Source organism: Macrobrachium nipponense, chromosome 15 (assembly GCF_015104395.2).
Source record: "Macrobrachium nipponense isolate FS-2020 chromosome 15, ASM1510439v2, whole genome shotgun sequence".
In the NCBI taxonomy this organism is placed as follows: Eukaryota; Metazoa; Arthropoda; class Malacostraca; order Decapoda; family Palaemonidae; genus Macrobrachium; species Macrobrachium nipponense.
The window spans coordinates 23,209,771-23,236,731 of record NC_087208.1 but is presented as its reverse complement, the minus strand read 5'-3'; the positions used below and the strand labels follow the sequence as shown (position 1 = coordinate 23,236,731).

Sequence of the window (26,961 nt, the reverse complement as noted above, 5' to 3'; positions counted from 1 at the left end):
TGTCACAACACACTTATCTTCAGGCACTTATTTTGCATTTCCTCAATCTCTTCCTCACTCAACAGATCATTCTCACTCCTAGCAATATCAATCATACCCACAAAGTTTGCAACAAATACATTACCATCTTGAATCCTAGCTACTTGTCTGCCCCCCTTTCTAAGAATTCCATTTCCTATATCTACGTCTATATTGTGGATCCTCAAAAAATCTATCCCTATTAAAAAGCAAGATGGCATATCATTTTCTCCTATAACTATAAAGTTATGCATTACTTCAAGATCTCCCAACCTAACCTTTAACCGTACCTCTTCCCATACTAAAACACTTCCTTGTCCCAACCCATGTATTCTCACACTTGTAGACTGCCTTTTCACTTCCCAATCATATCTCTCAAGTTCACTCACCACTGACCCACTCACCAAGGAAACTTGTGCCCCTGTTTCAACCAAACTACAGTACTCACTATCATTTACTTGGACACACGTCACCATTTTCCCTCTAGTCCCATGCACACACACATTCACTACCACGTCCACCTGGTTATCCATATCACAATCCTCCTCATCACATTCATCCTCAGTTAATTCCCCATTTCCACAATTCTGACTCAGATCCCCTTCACAGTCCCTTTTTGTAACCAACCAATTACAACCACATTCCCCGCAGTGAATCATCAAAACCCCACATTCATTACCTGTACTCACCCTTCCTCGATACTTAACCAGTCTGTCCCATCCAAAATACAACAACACTTTTATCTCAAACAACTCAACTACTGCTGACAACAATTCATGCAACATTTCTCCTTCCCCACCTTGTTCCTCTGCATATGCCACTTCCTTCTGCACATCACTCATCAACTTCACTCGCAACTCATTCACACTACCAGGTACCTCTTCAACCAGACCCTTACCTTCCAAGTTTTTCAATGCTGAAAACAAACATTCACACACACACTGTCATTCCCTTCAAACCTCTCTTTTACAACTAACCCCTCAGGTACCATATTCGGATCCCAGTCACTTTTCACAACACCACTGTCCTTACCATGCATCCTAGACATCGTATCAGCAATCACATTTTTGCTCCCCGGCACATATTCTAAGCTAAAATCAAACTCACTCAAATCCTCAGTTGTCCTCGCAATCCTAGCATTCACACCTTCCTTCCTGATCATATAAACTAACGGCCAATGATCTGTCCATCTGTCCTTATGACAAATTTTACCCCATACAAAAACACTTTCAAAGCTTTCACACAAAACCTTATTGCCACACCGGATACTTCAGCTCTGCTTTATTAAAAGCTTTACTCACATACGCAATCACTCTCAATTGTCCCTCCCCATTCACCTCTTGCATCTGCACCAAGCATCCTCCCATACTAAACTTACCAGCATCAGCATACAACTCAAGCTTACTGGCATCCTCACTATAGTCTGGAAAAGCCAAGGTGACGTCCCTAGCAGCCTCCTCTTTCAATCTCTCAAATGCTCCCACCATTCGCTCATCCCACCTCAGCTTAGTGCAATTTTTCTTCCCGGTCCATTCAGTCAACGGCTTCCCTATACCCAAGCAATCCCTAACAAACTTCCTCCCGAACTTAATCAAACCCAAAAAAACCCTTTAACTCCCGCATGGCCCGGGGACGTGGAAACTCCGTTACTTTTTCCATAAACTTTTCACTCTTCCTTACACCACTCGCACTCACCTTATGACCAAGAAATTCCACTTCCCCAGCCAACCATGTACACTTTCTTAGCTTCACTTTCACTCCAACCTCTTCCAACTGTTCTAACACCTTCTCAAGCAGTTCCACATTCTCCTCAACAGTCTCACTTGCAATCAAAACGTCACCTATAAACACAATCACCTTCCTTCTATCAAAACCAGCCAAAACTACATTCATCGCCCTCTGGAAGGCAGCAGGCGCATTAACCATTCCAAAACTTAACCTCTTGAATTGATAGTGGCAGCTACCACTCGAAAAAGGTGTAACATGCCTGCTCCCTTCCTCAAGAGGCATCTGGTAATAGCACTTACCAAATTCAATTTTGTGAACACTCTCATCCCACGCATCTTATACACACAATCAGACACCACATTCATCGGGAATCGCTCCTTCACAGTCACTTCATTCACCTTCCTGTAATCCACACACATCCTCAAACTCCCATTTGTCTTGCGTACTGGGACTATGGGACTATTCCAAGCACTCTCGCTCCTCTCGATCACTCCCACTCTCTCAAGATCCTCACTGTTCCTCAATCTCTTGGGCAACAACCGCAGAAGTGTCGGGACGCTGATATATGGGGGTATCGTCATTCAAAACTATCTTGAACTCTGGAAGCTTAGATTCCCTGAAATCCTCGTCACCCCGACTCAACGCATCCCGCCTATCCCACAACATCTGCATCAACCGCTCCCTCTCGTCGTCACCAACAATTTCATTCACCTCAATTCTTTCTCCCAACTCATCATACTTCCACTCACCACTTTCTTTCATGCTAACTGTCATCACCCGCCCCACCCTAACATATCTTTCGTCGTCCACATCCACCAACATATACAACAACCCCACACAATCACCTTCACGTATACCCCGCACTCGCTTTTTCCTAACACTTGGCAATGAGGCCACAAAAACCCGAGGATTCTCCATATCCAAAATCCCGTCGTACACATGCACGCTCGCTCTTACCAACTTGTTCGCATCCACACCCTCAACCACATATGCACACTTGTCACCTTTGACAATCCCAAGACTATCGGGCCACGCAACTTTCATACTAACAACTTCTCCAACTTCTCGCGGTACTTTTACACTCTCTTTCGCAACCAATGACACTCCCTTCCATATTTTACTGCTTAACTCTCTATCCCTATCCAAGTACAATTCTCCATGTACATTCCCCTTCCTATGCAACTCAGTCATATTCCTGCTCGGATGGACCACCATCCCACACTTCTTCAAGAACCTGTACCCTAACAACATATCATACTTAAAACTCATTCCCTCGATCACACAAAATTCACATTCATCCATCACTACCCCTTCGATTTCTACATTTTCACGCAACATTCCCACCACAGGCATACCCAAATTTCCTATTCCTCATACCTCCCCTTTACATTTCCTAATTTCACACTCACTCTGCAACTTGTCACATCCATTCTTAAAAAGAACACTGACAATGCACCCAGTATCAATCAAAGCAACCAAACACACCCTTTTGCACCTCACTTTTACACTCATACATTCATGAGCTCTTCCTCCAAACCCTTTTTCATGCAACAATCCTTCATGCACATGCATCACTCTTACTGACCGCACACCAGAGGACCCACCCAACTGAATCCCCTTTGTACCTAGTTTCCCGAACTCCCAACCTGACTCATCCTCTTTCGCCTACACACACTCGCCACATGACCTTCCACTCCACATTCAACACATTTTGCCCGCTGTTCCTTACACATCCAAGCATAATGGCCATTCTTCCCGCAATTACCGCAAACCTCAGTCACACGAGTACCTCGACATCCACTTGCTATATGCCCTACTTGCCCACACCTGTAACATTTAATATCCCTATCTTTCTTACACTCGCTCACTAAATGCCCTGTTTGCCCACACCCGAGGCAAGCTCCCAACGCCCACCGACATTCATTCTTCCTGTGCCCTATCTTTCCACATCTGTAACACTGCTGCTCTCGTTCACGACTAACCAACCCTACTCTTCCAACGCTTGCACTCCGATCTCTCTTAGGGCTAACCATACTTACGTTACTGGGTCTAACGCTCCTATCAACCACTCGCTCTGCCATTTGCCTTGGCCCTTCCAAAACTGCCTCCCTATAGCTCTTAAACTCTGGTATAACATCAGCCACTTCAGTCCTAACACTAACACTTCTACTCTCTTTTATACACCTATCCAACTCATAATCCTCTACTATTTCCAAAATGTCGTTCCACGACAACCTTTCATTCGTCCATCGCATTTTCTCCTTACATTTCAGATTTACAAACTCATACACACACTCAGGCACAGTCGCCAACAACTTCCTCACTAACTCTTTACGCTCATTTATCCCTTCATCCCCAAATTTTTTCCTGGCTAATGTTTCCAACCTGCACACATACATCGACAACGACTCACCAACATTCATTCTTACCTCATCAAAAGTTTTCTCCTATATCTAACACTACTCCTTATCCTCTTCGCCTGTTCCACAATCCTGGCTTTCACACTCTCATAAGCCACATTCCCCACACTCATCATTACCCCATACATATTCAACAAAAATCCCGTCAAAAAGCTACCCAACTCTCTTGTTATCCCCATACTTTGCCTCACAATACCTCTCATATTCCTTTAAAAAATCCCCTATGTCCCTACTACCATATTCCTCATATTGTGCACATCTAGGTATCTCTCTCATATATACAGCCTTTCGTACTTCCCGCTCACTCTCACTTTCGCTACTAACATTCTGATCCCTCTTAACCTCGCCCGAATACAGCGAATAAACTTCCATTCTAACATCTATGCTCCTGATTACGCTCTTCTTAACCTTCTTTCTACCCACCTGTTTCGACTCACCGCTATCCAAATCACTCAGCCTTTTCCCCAATGTATTCAGTCCTAGTCTCATCCTGTCCATCATCCTTACTAGCCTTCTTTCCCTTAGTCGTCTTTTTTCCTCAGGCCCTTCTTATTCTTGTCCTCAGGTTTATCCTAATCCTGTCTCTTTCCCTTCTTTCCTTTACCTATCATAACCAAGTCACCTTCATCACTCGTAGTTTCATCCACTCGCTCTTCCACTGTCTTTACCACTTCTGGCCTATCACAAGACCTAGTAGGCCTACCTCCTACAGCTCCCTCTCCCATGAACCCCTTCATCATCTCCTGCACTGCATTCATCATCACTAAGAATTTTTAGTCCATTTTCTCAACCATTCTCTCTTCCGCTCCTTTCACTTCTTTCATTTCCACTTTTGCACTCCCTAGCACTTCCCTCATTTCCTCTAACTCGCTCTTCAGCTCCTCACGCTCTACCCTTAACCTCTCATTATCCACTTCCAATTGTCCTCTTACTTCCCTCTCCAACCTCAACTCCTCCTTCAGCCTCTCCACCTCACTCAATCCTTTCATCCCAAGCTTTCTAACCACTCACACACACTGGCCTAGACCAATCGTCCTGCAGCTGCCACACCAGCAGTCCCTGTTCGGGCGCCAAAAAATAATATGGCGGGATCACAAGCTTAGAAAAAAACAAGTAAACTCCCCACAGTTACATTAATCGTACCAGCTAACAAAATTTCCCACACTCACACTTTCCCCTTTACGTTACCTTTAACCTGCAGGACAATTGGTTCAATGAAATACCAAACACACAAAACACAAACAGGTACTCACCTCTGGCTTCTGATACTCAGGGCTAGGCTGTGCTGTCCGCCGAATATAGGCTATAGGCTAGCCGACACAACCACCGCCGACAACCAAACACAACCCAACCACCTGAGACCCACAACCCCACAACAACTCAATAACCCAACAAATCACTGCAGACGAACACCAACAGCCCGAAAGAACACGACAACCATGCGACTTACAGAAGCACAACAACCCACAACAACCCGCCAAAACCAACACTGCCCCAACCACCACTCACAGACACCGAAAATGCACCACCAACCTCCTTAACCTCACCACAACCAGACAGACACATGCACAACAACTTCACAACCCCAAAATCTATCAGATAAAACCAAAACAACTAATCACCAAAGGATAACTGCTGTCAAAACCAACTCTAACTTCATCAGACGCCTCACTGCTTAGACTCAAACACACTTCCACTGACGTTCTACAGAGTGCCACAACAGCCATGCTTCCGACCGCCATTTAACCACTCCCATTCATTCTTCCACCAATCTCTCTCTCTCTCTCTCACACACACAACCTTTGGAGATGTTGTCAAATATAAACTATCATTACTCCTCCATATTGTCTGCCTCTCACAAGGATGTTTTATGTAAAATGTTCTTAGTAGCCTTAGCCACAGCTAAAGGAGTGAGTGAGTTACACACTATTGATAGAAGAGTCGGATTTACCCAAGGCGATGTGGTCTGCTCTTTCACCTTGGGCTTCCTACCCAGGAACGAGGATCCTAGTAAGCAAATGGGCAGTCCTCCGTTAGAAGTTTAACTTAGTTCATCATCAGAGGATACAGAGCCATGGAAGGTTCTGTTTTCAGACACAGAGGCTTGAATCTGTTGTCTAATCAGGATATGAGCAACTTAATTAAGTTCTTTGACACTACTAGGCAAGAGAGGACAGATCAAGACTCCCTCCAAGCCTTGTCCCCATTCTTTCATCATTACGAACCTGACAGACATCCTTGGCCCAGAAGATGAAGAGAGAGCTCTTTGCTCTGTAAGGGCTTTGAGACATTACTGTGATAGGACTGAGATGATCAGAAGCCCCTCCAGCAACCTCTGGTGCTTGGTTAAAAATCCATCCCTACCACTTTCCAAGCATGCATTACCATTCTTTGTAAGAGATGTTATCAGTGAGTCACACTCGGGGATTCAAGAGGATTCTTTACTAGGTTTTAAAGTCAAAGCCCATGAAATAAGAGCTGTCGCTACCTCATCGGTTTTAAATGTAACTTGTCACTATCCATGACTCTTCAGTCCACTATTTGGAGGTGTAAATCATGTTTGCAACATTATTTACATGAAGTTGAGACGGTATACAAAAATTGCAGTACCCTAGGTCCATTATCAGTGGCTGGCTTAGTGTTGGGGTACGAAGCATAGGAGGAATTCCTTTTATACTCCTATCTCCTTGCCTTGATATAGGGTGTTGAGTCTTGGGGAGCCAAGGGTAGGTAACAGCGTTGTCTGCATTGTTTATTGTGGTTCTGCACCCAGGGCATTTCAAATTCTTTACCATTACCAAGTGTTTTTGAGTAGAATATTTCCATGTATCCCACCTCTTGTCAATGTGCAATTCAACTATGTAATTATGTACTTGGTAAGTTACTTCTATTAAGAGGACATTTTCATAAAATTAAGTTTCATGTATATATAGCAAGTAGTAATTACAGAATCTAAGCCCTCCCTCCTCCCCTCTCATGGACATAGGGGACAACTGAATTGAGCTCTGTTGTTGTTTTTGATTAAGGGTTAAGCTGACCTTGTGTTAGCATGGGCTTTTGCCCACTGGTAAGTATATATGAAATTTAATTTTATTATGAAAATATAATTTTTGTATATAACTCCATTACAGTTATTTCTCATGTATCTGGTATTTAAACAGCCAGAGCTCTCGAGGAACTGGCACATTTTCCTCTATCTGCCATTATATCAAGAAGGGTCTAGAGAGAGTAGGCAAACAAGAATGTGTACTACTTTTCAAAGAAGCATTGGGTAATTTGCTTTTTGCCTTTCTATGGAATTATTTTTTTTACAGCAGACCAGCAGGTCTGCTGTAGGCCCTCATTGCAATGAGCTAGTTCTACCACTTTTCCATTGTGTGCATAGGTTATGGTACAGAACTCTGCTACAAAGAACTGCCCCTCTCACTTTGCCTCCACTCCAATGGTGAAGGTAAAAATATCCCCCTTCCTCCCCCCAAAAATAGGAACAAAAATTGTAGGTTAATTAATATTGATTCAAGTTACTTTTTTAGAATACAATTTTAAGTAAGTTTTGATAAATTCTCTCTCTCTCTCTCTCTCTCTCTCTCTCTCTCTCTCTCTCTCTCTCTCTCTCTCTCTCTCTCTCTCTCTCTCTCTCTCTCTCTCTCTCTCTCTCTCTCTCTCTCTCTCTCTCTCTCTCTCTCTCTCTCCTTCCTTGATATTGTATTAGTAGTGGAGGTTTACATACATACATATAATGCTCAAGTTAGAGATCATATTCCTTAGTATTGAGAGAAAGTTTATCAAGGACAAACCATTTTCACTGTAGTTAGATAATAGTGAGGGCAGCTGTGTTGTAACTGTAAATATGCACTTATTTCTAATAATTACTGAAGGCTGCATTTAATGACAACTTCTTTTTATAGAAATATTTTACTGTTAAGACACTTATGTACAATACACCATAGACATCAAAGTAACATTTTACTCACCAATTTATAAAATATAGTTTTTTGATGATCTTAATTTTGAGCTCTTAAGTCTAGACCTATATATGGCACAATCGTGCTGGAATGAGACAATGAAATGCCCATTAATATTGAAGACATACTTTTTATTTCAACTCTTGAAATCCTGTAAAAATCCTTCCATGTGAGGTCACAACAAGGTTTAGAAATAATTTTCACATAAACTCTATCACAGTTTGCCACTTAAAAATTTAAGGTTTCATGTGAAAACTATAGTTATCATAGAAGGATCTTCTAAATTTCTCCAAAATAGTTAGACCTAGACTATATGTTTGTACTCAAAATTGATACTGGATTTCTCCATGGTATCATACATTCAGAACCCAAGGAATGTATCTCAATGATTATGTCATATTTACAATGTTATGAATAATACTACTGTTACCAGATTAAATATGAAGTTAATTTTAAATGCTATGTCAAATATCTTGTTGAAATCAATTTTGACAAATTCTATAAATAATACAGCAATGAACAATTCCCTGGGCCTGAGATACAGACAAAATTCACTATCTTTTATCACTAAATAGTACATGAAAGTATCAATACATAGGGCGTCACATTACATCTTAGAAGAAACATCTAGTTTACCAAGAGCTATGCTTGCTACAGTATTAAAAAGAGAGCTGATTTGGTGAAACAAGACCTGTGATGACAAAAACATTTGGTCCTTTGTAGCTACATCCACTTATGACTTTTACCATACGTATTAATATTATGAATCCATTCGAAGAGCTTCACTCAGTGTATCATCCGGCTGTGAGATTAGTAAGTCATCTGACTCCATCAAAGCCATCAATTCTAGGTCTTGTGTTGATGTATTAGTAAATTCCATCCCTGATATAATACAGCTGTCTACTGTATCAGCAGTTTCCTCTTCACAAGGTTCTGCCAAGCCCACATGATCTATGGAAAGAGGGATATTGTGGCCGGTTGTGCTCCCTTCATGATCTTGGGCTCCTGGAACCATGTTACTTGGGGTGATTTGATTGGTAGATGTCAGGTTTGTTGAGGATCCAGCTGAATGAATTGGAATCCTGTATGACAAAAAATATATAATAAAAACCATCTGCAGTGAACATTATTAATTCTAGTAAATTATTTGGAGTTGTTTGGGGAATCTAAAAGGAATTAAGGAGTGCGCCAACCACCTCATTGTCAAATTTTGGTTAACAGTTTTTTACCACTTTGTGTCTAAATAAACATATCCCAGAGCAATAATGGTAAATAATTTTTTTAGATTGGTTTATTGGCAATTTTGTTTGTCGTTTGTATGACTGTGAACCACAAATTGTTAAAAAAAAAAAAAAACTTGTAACAGCATCTGTATAAATAATTCAGGATTGGATCAAGTAAATTATACACTGTTTTGGACTGTTATGTGTAAATGTATATAGAAAAATTATTGCTAAAAAATGTTTAATAGTGGATCATGGAAATTTTTTTTCATTGCTTGTATGGCACTGTGAATAACAAATGTAAAAAACCATAAAAGTCTATGAATGATCCTAGATAGGATCAAGTTTGAGTCACACACTGTTTTGGACTTTTATGTGTAAATAAAAGGGATTTTGACGCAGGAAAAATCTATTTCTGGGCGAGGAAGCCTTGGTAAAAAAAAATGTAAGATTGGTTCATGGACAATTTTGTTCATTGCTTGTACAGCACTGTGAAAGACATTTTATAAAAAGCAAGTGAATAGAGTACGAAAAGAATTAATTAGAAAATAATTGTCATCCTCTAAAATATCCCATTCTCATTTTTCAAGGTACAACAATATTTTTCTTTGCTGTTTTCTCAAAACTTACTGTTTACAAAACAAAATGCTTCTAATACACCACCTGATCACCTGAATTAGCCCTGTTCACTGACCAGCCCGATCAATATCCCCACAGAATTACCCATAATTGGGTAATTATTTAACTGCCAATGCTACCTACACTGCAGGTAAACCCCATCTGCTGAGTTACCTGTACTACAGTTGGCAACGCTGTTGCCAAAACTGGCTGGCAGAGTGCTCTCCCTCAAATTTGCTTCATGTTCGCTTGAGCGTTAGGATGCATCCTAGCTCAAGCAGAAAATTTGGTCTGTTAGCCCGAACCTCACAGATTTGGCCTGCATTTTCAGTTGATGAATCTTGGATTAAGTTTTGGATACGATTTTGGACCTCTGTTGGATTTTGATTTGACTAAGGCATTGTTGGACTTAGCTAACCATGGATACACCTCAGAAGGAAACTTCCCCAGCTGTACCTTCGAAGTCTTCTTCATCTGCTACGCCTCCAGAACAACCCTGCAGCAGCAATGGGGCAGTGTTGTATTGCCTGCAAGAAGCAGATTAGTACCCTAAAGCATGACAGGCATTCACGTTGCATTATTTGTAGGGAGGTACAGTGTGGGGTCAAACAGAGATGTCAGGAGTATAAGGACTGGTCATTGGACCAGATGGAGAGGTATTTAAAACCTAGAAAGGCTCTAGCTTCAAAGAACAAACCTAGGGTGGCAGAACCTAGGAAAGTAGAGGAGGAAAATTTAGAGTCAATGTTGTTCAAGAAATTAGAAAATAGGTTGTCATCAAGTATGACTAGTCTTTTTGCTGACTTAATGACAAAATTAAACCAGGATAGGGATTGCAATAGGAGTGTTGACTCTAACCATTCTTTTTCAGCTCCCCTGCCTGTTCCAGAACCAGCCCCAACAGGCGCTGGGGTTATGGGGAATCATGAGCCCAGAGGGCAGGATCCACCGTCACCCCTGGCACGGAGCAGGCAGTGTCAGCAGCAGAATCCCCCTTTCCCCCAAAAGTGTAAGTAAAAAGGGTGATTTAGTAATAGGCGAGACCAAAACTGTCAGGGATCTAAGCGTAGATTTTAAGGATGAGAAGTAGCAAGAGCAGTGGCTTTCGGGTTCAGGTTCGGTTGTCTTTGCAGGATCACCCTTGGATCCTGCAGAAGTTCTGTTTCTGTCCTTGAGTTTTCCGAAGGACAAGGACCATAAGTCGTCCAGTAAGTCTATGATTGAAGCGGTGTCTGTTGGGGAAGGTTTTGATGCCATCCCTTCTTTTTCCAAGATTTCTTTTCCAGCTGGATCTAGTAACAGATTCAGGGGCTGGTAGTAGTCCTTTTGATGAGTTGACGTTTAATTTGGCAGAATATAGCATTAACATTTTAGGTTTGTCACAAAATTATAGATTACTGGTTAGTGTTATCACTTAGGTTTCCCTGGCATTCGGGATCATGTCAATAGGAATTTCCCCGAGTTTTTGGGTAATATGTCTCAGGATTATCAGAGGGGAGGGGAATCTAGACATTTTCTTTCCCTTAACAGAATGGCCTTTTCTTCCACTCCAACTTCTCTAACATCTGTTTTTCCTTCTATCCCTAATGTTTCCCTTCACACCTTGTTAACAAAATCTACTTCTCAAATCCTTTCTCACTCTCCTCTTTCGGAGCATACCTTGGTTACTTAGTCAGTCTGTTGGCAGGGCCCTCCGGTTGGTTTTCCTCTGGAGGTGTCCTGATCTTCTGGTTTCCAGCTTTCGGAAGCGGAGGTTTCTGCAAAGGGGCAGTTAGGCAATATGTCAGAGTTAAAGCATGATTTGTCAGATTTAGGGAAGATTCATGCCCTAGAGTTAGGTGAAGCGACCGCTTCGTCTGAAGCTCTCTCGGGTCTGCAAGCTGTGGAGTTTCCTTTCCCCTCTTGTCCGGAGAGTATTAAGCATGGGGGAGGTGCATCGAATCCAGTAAGTAGAACCCTCTCCCTTAGTACACCTGTCAGTGCGAGCCCAGTGGGTGGATCCTCTTCCATTTTCTCTTCTCCTTCAGTGTCTTTCTCAAACATCCCTAAGGGTGTGGCAGTTTCTTTTTCTAAGGGTTATGGTATTGGTACTGGTTTGGTGGCAGAGGTTGTGGGGATAGAGGTTCCCTCTTCTAGTTTGCATGTCACAGCTACGGCGGGTTCTTCTTCTAGTTTTGTTTGGGCCGCTGCGGCAGTTCCCCCTCCGAATAGGACACTGAGTTGTTTGACTGGTTCAGGTATTGCGGCTTCTCCAGTAATAGGTACTGGTATGGTTTACTCGGGTACAAGCGATCTCACTCCAGAGGTGGGGTTTTCCGGTTAGGTGGGCTCCCCTTCGGTTAAAAACATGGGTAATTTTTCAGGTGTTGTGACTTTGGAGTTCTCAGGTGTTGGAACAGGTTATTTGGGGAGGTTAAATGTAGATGCTTCAACCTCAGATCCATTGGAACCCAGTTTGCTTAGGTCAGCTGCGTTTTATGCACCAATTACGTCATCGTCGGTCATTAGTGGTAAGGCAGTCCATCCAAATGTTTCCCAACAAAGGTAGTCTTGTTTCAGAACTGGCACACCTGGTTGTTGGCAGTGCGACAACCCCACGAGTTGCGTCGACACTCTTAGAAGAGAGTGTTTTTTCACAACCGGTTGCAGTTGGTACAGGAATTCTTCAGGGTATTTTAGGTCAAGATTCCAGGTGTAGGGAATCGATGGGTTCCCCCTCTTTGCAGTCAGGTAATGTGGACATTCGTCCTGTCTATTGTCCTGCCCCTCGCCGACCTGAGGAAGCCAATAGGGAGATGTCTTTGGAGGAAGAAATCCCTATTGTTGAAGAGAACTTTCCCCAAGCGGGCAAAAGTGAGTACAATAAGAGGGTGGTGGAATTCATTCATGATTTGTTTACTCAGTCAAGAGTGTCCGAGGAACCAATACATCTTAGTGAGGCGATGTTCGAGGAACAATATTCTACAAAACCTACAGTACCTCGTACGTCCTATAAGTTGCCTTGGTTCTGTCGGGTGGAGCAGGCCTCAAGGGAGGCAGACACTAGATTAGCTTCAATAGTGGGATCAGGTTGGCAGGATTCTTCTTTACTTCTACCCAGGAAGAACATGTAAGGTACAGCGGATAACCCTTCATCCGGTATAAGCATTCTTTTGAATGAATCTGCAGAGGTGCCTTTGTCCTAGGTTCCCTCATCATCTAGGCAGGTAGGAATCTCCTTACGAGAAGCGACCATTTTAGAAGACAGCTTTCGAAACCAGTCTGAAGCTCTTTCACATTCTACTGTATGTGGATGTTGTCTGCTCTGATGGGCTTTTAAAGAGGGAGAGTTTCGTTCCATCAGATTCGTTCCTTTTTAACAATTTAATTACAGTCTGGTCCCGAATTATGTGTGTTCGAATTGTGCGATTTCTCTTTTATGCAGTCGCTAGTTCTCAAAAATAGATTTTCTGTATCTGCGAAGCAGTTCAAAGTCTGCGAGTCACACGCTGCAAAACGTATCAAGTCTATTGCTTTCTCAAGTATATTACATGTGGGGGGTTTGCTGGTATCTGAGAGAAGGGGTGGGGGGAATGCTTAAAGGAAAAAAACTATTATTCCTCCAAGGGGGAATGCGAGAGAAAGTTTTCCTGCTCAGCCATTAGCTAAGACGGAAGGCTCTGCCTCACGCATTTGTGCCGTCATAGTGCAGTGTGTATGAATGATCGGTATCATCATCATCGCTATACGTATTATTAAGATCTGCGAAGTGTATTCTGATCATCCACATCATGTATGCATCTGCCTAAAAGTCAAAGAGGAAGACCTATTTTCTCGAAACTAAAAAGCTTGCCCGTAAGTTAAAGACGAAGGAAGGAGCATCTTCCATTTTGGCAGCAGTCGACAACTTGAAATCCCATTGCTGAACATGAAGTAAGAATTTTTGTTCTAGGTTAACTTGTTTGGACTAACTTTTGGCATTTTATCATATATTTTTTTCTATTGTTGAAATAGGTTTTGATGAAAATGACTAGTAAAAGTGATTAACACAGAAGCAAATGTGTTTGAGAGAATCGTTCTATCTAAACTTTTCAAGAAACTGTCATGTTGAATTTTGATAATTTCTTTTTAAGAAATTGTAGTTGAGAGAGAGAGAGAGAGAGAGAGAGAGAGAGAGAGAGAGAGAGAGAGAGAGAGAGAGAGAGAGAGAGAGAGAGAAAACTATTTCATATTAGAAAAAAATTAGAGTATAGTATATAGAAAGTATTGAAAATGGGTAGCATAAAAAAAGTTTGACTGGGTAAGTTGCCGTTTTGCCTTGGCCCTAATGGAATTATTCCCATAAGGTATGCGTTTTGAGAACCGCAAATTTTCTTTATTTATTTATTCTCTGGTATGTGTTAGTACATTTACCCTAGAAATAATAGATTAAAGGATATTTCGCTGGCGACACGAGCCAATCGCCCAGAAATAGATTTTTCCTTACGTCAAAATCCCTTAATTAAGGACCGTACTGTACATCAGTTTCGATGGGGGTTGGCTCATCAAGCAAACAGCTCAGCAGCCTGTACAACCTTTATTGGAAAGAAGATGAGGGACCTATTTTTGAGCCATCTTCCTCCCCACATCCCAGATATACATAAAAGAGCTCTGTCGAGGGAGCCCCTCACACTCTGTGATAGACTTTTCAGTGAGGAAGAGGTTGCATTTATGGTTAATTTTGTTTCTTCTACACCAGCGGTGGAGTCACAACAGGCGATGGTATGGGTGGTGGCACAAGGTGTTAGATCTCCAAAGGGTTCGCACATACCTTTCCCAGGTAAGCGTACCGGTTCTCGGTCACCTGCTAGGTCCCCTAAAAAACTGCAGTTTTCCGCTAAGGCTTCTCCAATTGTGACTTCTAAGCCTTCATCATCAAAGAGGGGTTTTTGCAAGTAGGGGATGTTGCCCTCGTCGACACCAGTAGTGGGGGGTGACTGACCCACTTTGCGGACATCTGGAAAGAGTGGGGCACTAAGTGTTGGGTGGTGGGGGTCCTGAGGAATGGATACAAAATTCCTTTCCTTTCCGTTCCCCCTCTATCCGATTCTCCTATTCACCTTCCCAGTTATCCCCGTCCTCCATCAGGGGAATAGCCTTGGCCATGGAGATTCAGTCTCTGTTAGAGAAGGGAGTGATAGAGCGTGCTCTCCTTCGCCAGGCTTTTACAGCCAGATTTTTGTGACCACCAAGGCGGGAGGTTTGTGGAGACCTATCATAGACTTGTCGGGTCTCAATCAACTTGTGGTTTCCACCAAATTCCACGTGGAAATCTCCCAATCGGTGCTGAGATCAGTCCGGAGAGATGACTGGATGATTTTGGTGGACCTGTACATCAGGAATCTCGGAAGTTCCTTTGCTTCTTGGGTCCATTCGTAACTTTCCAGTTCAAAGTCCTCTGTTTTGGACTGACCACTGCACAGGAGGAGGTACTCGGGGGGCGAGTGGACTTTAGTGCAAGAGGAAGTCCAGCTCTTGCTAAAGAGATGGCCGGCAACAGTAGATCTTTTCGCCACAAGACTAAATTTTTGGCTACCGGTTTCTTCTCGCCGGTAGCAGATCCCATGTCCTGCGGGACAGATGCGATGTTGCACTTGTGGGACAACCTCCAGGTGTACGCCTTTTTCCCCTTCAGTTTAATACATCAGGTCCTAGGCAAGCTAAGAACCAGCATGAGAACTCAAATGACACTTATAGCCCTTTTTTTGGCCCCAGAGACCTTGGTTCCCGGACCTTTTAGAAATGTTAGAAGAAACCTCCTGTGATCCTTCCAAAAAGGAGAGATCTACTCAGACAACCCCATTTTCATTACTATCATCTGCACCTTCACGTGCTCAACCTAGCTGTCTGGAGACTATCCAGCGAGCCAGTTTTCCTTGTGTCAAAGAAAGTCTACTAGGAAGCTGTATCAAGTTATGTGGTCAATGTACAGAAGCTGGTGTAGGAAGGAAGGGCACAGCATCTCCCGCTCTACCATTGCGAAGATTGTGGACTTCCTTCTGCTCCTCAGGAAACATAAGAAATTGTCCTACTCGACAATAGCAGGTTATAGGTCTATGCTGAGTAGTACTTTCCATTTTCATCTTCTGGAATTGTTGTACAGCAGGGTATTGCATGACCTCTTAAGGTCTTTCAAAATTGAGCACCCAGTGATTCCGCTTTGGGCCCCTTTGTGGGATTTAGCAGAAGTCTTAAACATATCGAGCTCTTCGAGTCACGAGCCGTTAAGAGGAATTATCACCGAGAGATCTGACTAAGAAAGTGTTGTTCACAGTCTCGCTTGCTACAGTGAAGAGAGTGGGAGAGGAGATCCAGGCAATATCTAGAACACTATCATTCTCAGGTGAGGATGTCTATCTCTCGTATTTACCAGAGTTCGTCGCTAAGTCGGAATCAGAGACCAATCCCTTGCTGAGAGCTTTTTAAAGTCTCCTCTCTTAAGGATTTTGTGGGAGGCGACAATATAGAAATGTGCATTTGTCCGGTTCATGCACACAGAAAAGCTCTTGCCGCATGCGCAGACGCTATTTGTTTCGCCAAGGAACCCCTCTAAGGTCATTTCAAATAATGCGGTTAGTTTTTTCTTACAAGAAGTTATTTCTCAGGCTACAGGTAACTCCTCTGCCTACCCTGGCAGCAGCGATTCACGCCCAAGGCCACATTTGATTGGGGGAATAGCTACCTCTTTGGTTTTTGTAAGGAACTACTCGGTATCGTTGTTTTTGGAAGCAGCAACCTGGAAGTCGGCGTCAGTCTTCACGTCATTCTACCTGAAGGACATTCAATTTTAATGGAGGGTTACTCGCTAGGCCCTTTCATGGCTGCTAATACGGTAGTGCGGTAAGTTCTTGCATTGAGCATTAGGGGATAGATGGGAGGTTGTTACTTTAGGTCTTTATAGCTTCAGTGATTTTTTTTGTTCTGTTTTTGTTTTCTCCACTGACTGTTCGCATTATTACAAAATAGGTAGGCAGATAGTATGGATGAACGACAATGGCGGTTCCAGTGTGCACTCTTCACTTGCGGTGATCAACAGAGAACCCAAAGGACCTGCTCAGGCAGCTCCTCCTCCATACACGAGAGGCTAAACAGCCACATGGGAGGCTCCTTTTTCCTTCCACACATGCAAGGTATTGAATGCCACATGAGAGGTCATCTGGACAGGGACAAGGTCTGGCTGACGAGACTGACAAATGGTACTCTCTCCGCTGGCAATCTCATCTAAAGAACCGAGCATATAGGCAAGTTAAAATACATTGTGGGTGAAACTGAGTTACCTGCGCATAATCTGTGAAGGGGTCGGGCTGAATGAATTTGATCCTACCTCCATTTAAATGTTGTTAATCGGGTTAATTCAGGTGTTCAGGTGGTGCATTGCAATATGAAGTTTTCATTATAAAACTAATATTGTAATACCTGAACATCGAATGACTCCCACCCTCCTCCCCTCTTCAATGAATAGTGATTGGTGCAATTGGAGGGAGAGCATTCTGCCAGTCAGTTCTGGCAACAGCATTGCCAACGGTAGTACAGGTAACTTAGTAGACTGGATTTACCTGCAGCGTTGGTAGCGCTGGCAGTTAAAAAATTACCCAATTAGGGGTAATTCTGTGGGGATATAGTTCAGACTGGTCAGTGAGCAGGGGCTAATTCAGGTGTTAGGTAAGTATTACAATATTAGTTTTATAATGGAAACTTCATTTTTCTTAATTGTCAAAATATTTACCTGTGGCATAACTGATTGGGCTGTTGGTCGTCCTCCTCATGTAGTAATTTTTCATCTATGGAGGAGAGTGGGGATGAAGTACTGGATCGGTTGTTTTCCATGGAGCAGTCACTGACTCGTTCTGAAGAGTCATCACAATCGAAAAAGGTGTGCTCCGCAAGGATTCCCGATTCTTCATTTCCTCTGCAAAGACACAAATGTAAATAACTGTTAGTGCCATCAAGTAAGATAAATGTTGTACTTTCAACTCTACTCCCCATCACCTTAGAGTGGAATAACAGACTTGAGGAACTGTTGAGAAAATTATGGTTAGTACAACTTAATGTAATATATTACACAAATTCAAAGTAAAAAACATTCATATACTCTACATCAGATGGTAGTATGCATAGTACTTGTTTATTTAAAATGTTCCATTTTGGTAGTGTAAGTGGCTTTACAAAATTATCAGCGATGCAGATTTGTCATATGGTATTTAAAAAAAATATAAATTGTGCACAAGGAGTTAATGTTAAACTTTTACAAATTTCTAAATACTGTAGTACATTTTCAAAGTAGCATGAGTACATGCCTTTGATGTGTTTCTTTGCAGCATAAAGGTAGAGCCTTATATATTAAGGGTTCCAATCTTAAAGTGCTTGTGCATGAAAGTAATGCTGGATTATCAGTGACTTATGAGGCTATTATTTACCTGCCAGCCATTCCTTCTGATGTATTAATTATGGAGTGTATGATGAATGCAAGGGTCATGTAAGGTCCTTGTTATCTGTGCTGGTTCTTATGATAGACACAAAAGACTTTACAAGGAAAAAACAACAGAAAAGTGCCCAATTGAAGACACTCGTGCATTTTTTTGCAAAGTAAACATTGGCAAAAGGTTTTTAATAATCTTAAAAACATTTTCTTGTTAAAATGGGTGATTCTTGTCACACTAACGCCTTTCTTCAAACCAGAGGCATTCATAAATGCATGAAATGAATCTGCACTTTAATAATAGTGTAACCCACCTTGAAAATATTATGTTTTATCAACTCTAGCAGTTTTAAATTAAATTTTATCTACTCAAGCAGTTCTTTTCTCAAAAGTATAGTATAAAACTCTTCATGAACCATGAGCCTTAAAATTGTGATGTTTAAGTGTCAATTTGAGCGATTTTCCTATAAAGTCACATGAATATTTTGGTATCTATAAGGAAGGACTTCATGATGCTAATTCTGGCGTTAGATATTCACAATTGGCATCAGAAGAAAATAATTTTGTTCTTGCCATTCTATGACAGCACATACTACTTGCCAAGGAGTCTCCTTGGCTTTTGCTTCTGTTCTTAAATATCAAAAGTTTAAGCTCACTCTTATTTACCACAACAGTGAGCCTAAACTTTTGATATTTAAAAACAGAAACAAAAGCCAAGGGACTCTTTGACAAGCAGTATGTGCTGTCCTAGAATGGCAAGGACAATTTATTTTCTTCTGATGCCAATTGTTTAAATGAGCATCTAATGGCAGAATTAGCATCATGAAATCCTTCCTTATAGATACCAAAATATCCATGTGACTTTATAGAAAAATCGCTCAAATTGGCAATCAAACATCACAATTTTATCAACAGACTATGTAACCTATAAGTGCTGGGCAGCAAGTACATTTTGCTACCTCAAGTATGCCTTGCATAGCACATGCTTCTGCCACTTCAGGTTCTGTGCAGCATTTATCCAACCCCCACTGTATTGGTCTTTGACTTTTACTTTTCATCCACTCCCAAAACTGACTATAATGCTTTGAGAAGTGATTGTTGGTTGCTACAATGAGGCAAATTTGGTGAAAATTTTTGTTATGGTTTTAGATTAGTGAAACTGTGGGGGTTCTTGGAAAGTTATAACCAACAATTATTAGAAACAAAAGCTGTATCCAAGTTGTTACATGAAAATCAGAACTTATGTGACATTTATATTAGTGGTTATAGAAGGTGCGTTTTCTCTCGATTTTGGATGGAATGTCAACTTGAATTATTACAAAGCATTTTAACCTGGCTTCCCTTGTAAGCAATACAGCATTGAGAACACTTTCACCTCCAGTGAACACTTACAATGTGCAAAGCAAAAGCAAAAGAGCGAGATCTGAGTGGCTACCAAAAAACCAATGTATAAATATTGTGAATACATTTTTTTATCTTCAATAAATTGTTTTCAGATAATGCGACTCATTAAAATATCATCATAGGTAAAAGATTTATTGTCCTCTGTAGGAAGACTAGTTATTGCTGCATTCACCAATCTCCTTAGTTTTACTTTAAACTAAAATTACATGTGATTAATTCCAACTGTTACAAAAACCCTGATTCAAACTACAATCTACTAGTGCATTCTTCTCAATGTAAAGTAAAGGGTCCCTTTCATGTTTATGTATCCTTATGAACAATCATGTAGTTCTTTCCCTCTTAGTATTTCTTTTCACTAACACCACAAGATCTTTCATGGACATCAACCAATATTTTGATTATTCCTTGCCCAGAAATAGATTTTTCCTTCGTCAAAATCCCTTTTTTACTTGTATTGTTGTAGTTGATGACTATATTTTGCTCTTAATGTTTTTATTAAATTTTTATATATAGTGAAATATGGTTTTGTAAAAAATGTCAAGTGAATACTAAATTTTTCTTTCCGTTTGTTATTGCTATGATGTAAAAAAGAAAAAAAAAGTTGATTCAATTAACACATTATTTACTAATTTATTTGGGTACCATAATTTGAAGGAAATTTTACCTGTTTGTCCAAATTGTTTTTTAGTTCACTCTTGATCACACATTTTGTTTTATTTCTTATTTTGAAAGCATATAATATCACATTTTTATGTCCTCTTTTTGGAACATGTATAAACTAATGTTTGAATTGGTTATTTAAGATGAACTGTATCCATAAAAATAAGTGTCAATTATAATTTGGTACTGTGAACCAGAAAGCATGCACAATGCTACCACACTTTTTCATGGGGATAAGTTCCAGAACCCACCGCAGAAATTGCATAAAAACTTATAACTGCTAAATAATACTGTGTAACCCTTCAATTAGCAAAGTAGTACCGTGTACCTCTTCAACTAAAACGCTTGTAAGTGCCCATTCTAAAGGTGCGTCCACACGGTCGAACAAGTCCGACGGACAAACATTGTTACCAATTAACAATTGTCTGCCGGTCTTTGCCTTGTGAGCAGAGTAAAAACAGTGGTATACAACCTAATCTGGTACCACTGTTTGTTGTCAGATATACTTCCATCGTTTCAACGTTTATGATGTCATCCTCCTTCGCCTATGATATGGTAACAATGTCTGTCCGTCGGACATTGTTCGACCGTGTGGACGCACCTTAACAGCTCACTGCCTAATTTAATACAAGAAAAAGTGAATTAGTGGTAATTTTAGAGATACGGCCCACATAAAAATTTGTGAATTAGTGAAAGTTCCAGCAGGAACATGAAAGATATTCTCCACATAAAAAAGCGACAAAGTGAAGCGCAAATGAGTCGGGTAGTGCTGTATATTACTGTCAACATAAATTATCAAAATGTACTATAATTGCCATCAGAAACTTTAGTACAATCAAATTATATTAGAGAAACACAAAAATTTACCAATATACATACTCGCATTAGAACAGTTAACCTTGAATCGAATATAAGAAAAAATCCCAGCTCTCTATACCCTTCAGGTACTATACAACATTCAGAAGACATGCTTCTATGCCTTGTAATATAAATGGGTAGTTCACTGTACTCTGTATTGGCCGAGTAATTAGCTATAAATTTCCATTATTAGGAACTTTCTTCACTAGCAATTATAAAATGTCTAAGTCTTGGTAAAATAAAAATAAAAATTACTAGCTTCCATGTAAACAGTCGTTTCACTAAATTAAAGAAACACTGAAACTGGTAATTTAAACTTTAAAACGCCAATAGAATTACCCACACTTGCCTCAGTCATTGATTGCTAATGACAAAGCTTTAATGTTGTAATAATTCTCCATTATCACACACGTACACTTAGAAAAAAACAGGTACGTATGAAATTTGTAGAAAATATAAATGACCTAACATTAATTCTTCCTAATTCACAAAATTTTTTTTTTAACCACATTAAGTATAGCAGTAAAAACAATAAAACTGTGCAAAAAATATAGTCAAGTAGAAGTATAGACCAAATCAATATGGGGGAGCCCATTATTCACATGCTGAGAATAAAGCACTAGTATTTCATAATGGTTTGAACCAAAGTCCTTGTAACTCACTAGAATGTATCTACTATAGTTTTTTATAGTAAAAATAGACTCTTGTGGTTATTCACGGGTGATGGGTACCAGAACGCCCACCCCCCCAACAAAAGTTAATATCCACAAATACTTAAAACCCCTCCAAAAATTCTTAGAACTGCCTACTTTGATAGTGGAAAAAAATGCTTATACCCGAGTTTTTTAATACGTAGTTTTAACACAAACAGTGCCTTTGTCATGAAAATATGTATGGTAATTTGTGAATATTTCTCACTATAGGAACCCTTACGAGTTCATCAGACAGGAATTTTGACACTCAACAATGGTCTTCTTGCTGGCCTTAGCCTCATAAAAGAAATTAGGAAAACTCTATGGGCCCTCTCTTAATGTTAAACACTCGAGGGGTTGGGGGTCAGTAGTCTTCGAATTCGTAGTTAAGACTCAAAATTTCTTGGTTCCCAACGACAGAGTTGAGTTTTTCTTGATCCCTTCCCTGACAAGACTGTTGGTAATGATCCAGAGGACTTACTTCTGTGTCCTGAGGGTTCTCCCAGAACAAGAAAGAAGTATCGAAGAATACCGTCTCCTTCTGGCTATGGGAAGTAATCAGATGGGCATAAACTACCTCTTCAATTGAAGATGCCAGTATACAGTGTATGTGAGAGCTCATGATGTTAGGGGCTTTGGCCCTTCCATTGCTTTCAAAAAGAACCTGTTGATTCATAGGGTACTGAAGGTTGGTATATGGGTTTGTTAAACAACCTTCACCTCCTCCTACCTTCGGGACATGGCCCATAGATCCTTGGACACTTTCCTTGGTCTGGTGGTGACTGCTCAGCAAGTTTTGTAGCTCATCTAGTTCCCCTAGCGGGACAGGTTGTATCTTGTCTAAGATTTTAGTTATGAAAGTGAGAGTGAATGGGGTGACTGGCCCTCTTGCTTTCCCTTTCTTTTTCTCCTCTTCCAGCAGGCAAAGGAGAGATGGAAGCCATCATTTCCTGGAACTGGCTAGAGATACAGGTGAGTGAGCAACCATTCTATTTTCTATTATGATTATACCTATACAATACAAATTCTAGAAATGGAAGCTAGTCCTACCCTCTCTTTTACAAGAGGAGCGAGGGATTGATAATAGAATAAGGTTGGTAGCTACCCAATTCTGTTGTCTCCAACAATTATATGTTCTTTCCTGCTTCCTAGACACAATGTAGACTGGTGTTCCCTTTATGCCAATGCTCAGATGTCTGACTGTTGAGTAACTTTTCATTTAACACATCAGAGGTACACATCTCCATCTATGTTTTAACAATTGACCAGGAAGTGAGCCTGTGAACTGAATCTCCAGTTAGTTCTGCAGCTTACTCAGACCTTGTTTTTATTTTTAACCAGGTCCAGCTAGTGCTGGGGGATTTTTCCCTACGTAAAAATCTCAGGTTTGTAGTTATGAAAAATACAAACTGATTAAAAATTTTGCCATTTTGCACACGACTAGTCTTTCTTGAGTGGAAAGAACCAGACATTACTGAAACTTGCAAAATATGAGTCAGATGTTTAAACAGGTAACTTTGAGGCCCACGACACCATCAGACTTGAATGAATATGGGCACATAAATGTGAACTGGTTTACCAAGTCACTTTCTAGAAAATGAGCTTTGCATAAAGGATGGTTCGCAAATGAAATGCAAAATTTAAAGCCAGGTAAAAGTTTTAAGTAGTACCCACAGGGAAAAACAGAAAGTAAAATGTTGATAGCAATCAAGTTGGGGCCAAAGAGATACTTAAAACTCTAAATAGCATCTACCTTCCGGCATGTAAGGCAAATCGTAAGTTGTACAAAACATAAGTTCATACTGTAAGTAACCACAAATAGCCAATGAAAAATTCCAAAGATTAGCCAGCCTCTCTAAGGAAGCACATGAACCCACTATTATTTCTGAATAATCATCATCATGGTAAGTTATTTATAACTGGTAAGGCGATAAAATAAATTGTTGACTTTCTAATAAAAGTTTCTAAATAAAATACTATAATGATGCACCACTATACACATTCACTCTACTTGTTGACTGGCAGAATGAACAAGGCTAGTCAGTGCCTATAGAATGTGTTGGTAAATTTTGCAGCATGACTAGTTCAACATTCATCACAAAGCATTCAGTAAACCTCCCCTGATATTAAGAAACAATTTATAAATGTGAAGGAGCTCAATTTCTGTGCAACTAAATGAAATCAATTTTGAGACTGGGAATACAGGTGTAAAGCACCCTACAAGATCTGCATGTGAAATGCCAGTGCGGATCTGTAACACTTCCTCAAAGGTGAGCACCTCATCAACTTTTTGTTAGAATTCAGATTCTGAGTAACATATTCACTTGCAACAGGCTGCAACTTCAAAATTATTTTTCTTTTATGAGCCCCAGAACTAATTGGTTTGTAGTGTTGAAGTTGATTCTATCAGTAGGCAAAGTAAGCACAAGAGGAATTCCTGCTTCTACTTTATGAAGGAGTTATATTTCAACAATATGTAGAGTATCGACATTGCCATATCTTTGTAGGTTTAATAACTTCCGTAATTTGAAAATAGACGATGCCTAGTAAGTGACCTATATTTTGTTTTTGTACAGAATAATGTGTAAAGAAGGAGGCTCATTGTTCATCTTAATTTTAGTATGGTAATTGCAAGAACTATCTAATATGTACAGTGGAGATTTTGAGTAAGAAAACACATTACAATGTAATCGATAACACAAATAATTTTTCATAAAGTGTCTACCAAATGCAAGAATATTATTTTGACAAAAACATTAAAGGTTGGGTTGAATAATAAACATTCCCTCAGAGAACTATAAAATGACAGGTAACAGCATCTGCAAGTCATTAATACATTTCAGCAGTGGATCCCAATGTGACTAACTTATATAGAAAATATGAAACCAATTTAAGTTTTACAGTATAACTATCTTAAAAAGTAGCTGAGATTATATGTACAGTACATTAAATAAGTTTGAATGTCAGTAAATACTCTGAACACATTTAGCATTCACTATACTCTTGCCAATACTATAGTAAGGACATCTTGAGATATATTCACAGTCACGAAGAAATATTGTACTTAAATTAAGACCATGATAATTCATGGGCTAGGTAGGCACTAATGTGAACTTTCATTACAAGTGAATACTATGGATGCAGCCTTATCCAGAAGGCCTTGTAAATATTTTATACAGCTATCAACTGTAGACTTTTCCAGCCATATCTAGTAGCCCTTATAAATGTTGTATGTAGCTACTACTAACTTAACAATTTTTTTAAGTGCAGTGTTAATCACTTTTGCCATATCTGGATGCCCTTTCAGGGTTAGGTAATTCACATCTTTAATTAACTGCAGTACATTTTTTCACTAGTAGTTCTGAAATATGCTAATCTTCGAAATTCCATTAGTACTCCAGTGACACCAATTACTTTTGATACATAGTTCCCTTGTCCCTACACCAAGCCCAAGGTATCTATAGAAACTTTCTAGAATACAATTTTGCTTCCTGTCTACTTCCCATAATCTTGGTAATAGATGACTTTTAAAATGTGGGAGAATGGTACACGATCGACTAAGCTAATCAATAAAGTTAATGGTTTAACAGATTTTTGGTCACTCACATTAATCTAGTGACTACACTGCATAATGGTCCAAATAAAAACAGCTAATTTATCAAAAATATTTCTGCTGAAAATTCACCATGCTATTCATAGCAGTGACCATCCAAACTGCTTTTGGGTAATGTAAAAATAGGGTGTTAATTTTTACATTTCAAGGTATAGCACTGGAAGCAAGAAGTAAACTTCTAGTTTTAAAAAAAATGCCTCATGTGTTAGAATTCAAGAGTATCATGAGATGAGTTGAGAGAGTTTTGGATACAAGAACTGATAATTCTTGAGTGCTGTTTCAGTTCCATAAAATTTTAGTTAGTTGTATTAAACACATCTTGCCACAAAAACTGACTTACTAAATGACATCAATAACTAAGGAACTTTTGTCCAGCTCTGCATGACATAACCCAACTTTTGCATCTACGTACTTCTGCATCTGCATGAATCTCAGAACTTAAATGGAAAAGGAAAAGACTGTCTCCCACTCTCTGTAGGTTGGCACATGCACATGTGGGTTCCAAGGTCATCCAAAGGCTAAATGTCTCACTTCCTGTGATGGTTGACTATTTCAAAACTAAACTTTCCCCAGACTTATGACTGGATTGAGGGTATTCATTTCACTTTTATTCTCTCTGCATCTATTTATCCTCAGTGCTTAGTATATTAGATTTTTGGGAAAGTGGGCTTTTGGTGAAAGTTTTCTTCATGACAATCTAGACTTTCCTTGTTTTTCTGAAGCATCTGAAGTGTGAACAACTGTCCTGGAAGTAGTTCAATGAATTTTTTTTCTCTCTTTCTAGCAGGAACCATTGTTTTGCTGTTAAGTATTTTTACAGTACAGGTTGAACCTCTAAAATTCAGAATTCTGTGGCTCTGTAACTCCAGTAGTTTTTAAGTTTTTGTTGCTGTTTTTTTTTTTTATAAAGCTTCATACTTGAATACTTCTATCCTAAATAAAATTCAAACCTGAATACATATGATGTGTAATCGTGTGTCTCGTGTTTATCAAATGCTTAATGTATAGAAAAATCACAGAGACATGGAATATATGGTAAGTTATCAGCAAACTCCTGAGGTGGTTCTACAGGTGACAAGCTATTTCTCATATACTGGCATTCCCCTGGTTATGTCAGGTTTGGCTTAGGTCATTCTGGACTTAAAGCACTTCCTTCATGGTGCTATTAACCTGTTTTACGGTGCTGTAACCCGGACTTGAAGCGCTGTTGCTATTTATTCCTATTATAATTATGATGATATGGGTTATGGCGATTTCCAGCTTTCAGTGCCCTGCCGGGAATGGAACCTCTGCTGTAACCCGGGCACTGCCTATATTATGGCTTC

The 26,961-nt window shown here is 40.1% G+C and overlaps 1 protein-coding gene across 1 annotated transcript in view; it reads right to left on the bottom strand.

The window, feature by feature from the left end:
* Positions 1–8,062: 8,062 nt before the first annotated feature.
* The window catches only part of LOC135227030 (protein timeless-like), a 269,166-nt gene continuing 250,267 nt past the window's right edge, over positions 8,063–26,961 (bottom strand). The window contains 2 exon segments of the mRNA XM_064266817.1: positions 8,063–9,213; positions 17,717–17,899. Of these exon segments, the coding sequence (XP_064122887.1) occupies positions 8,892–9,213; positions 17,717–17,899 (505 nt within the window). The 3' untranslated portion in view covers positions 8,063–8,891.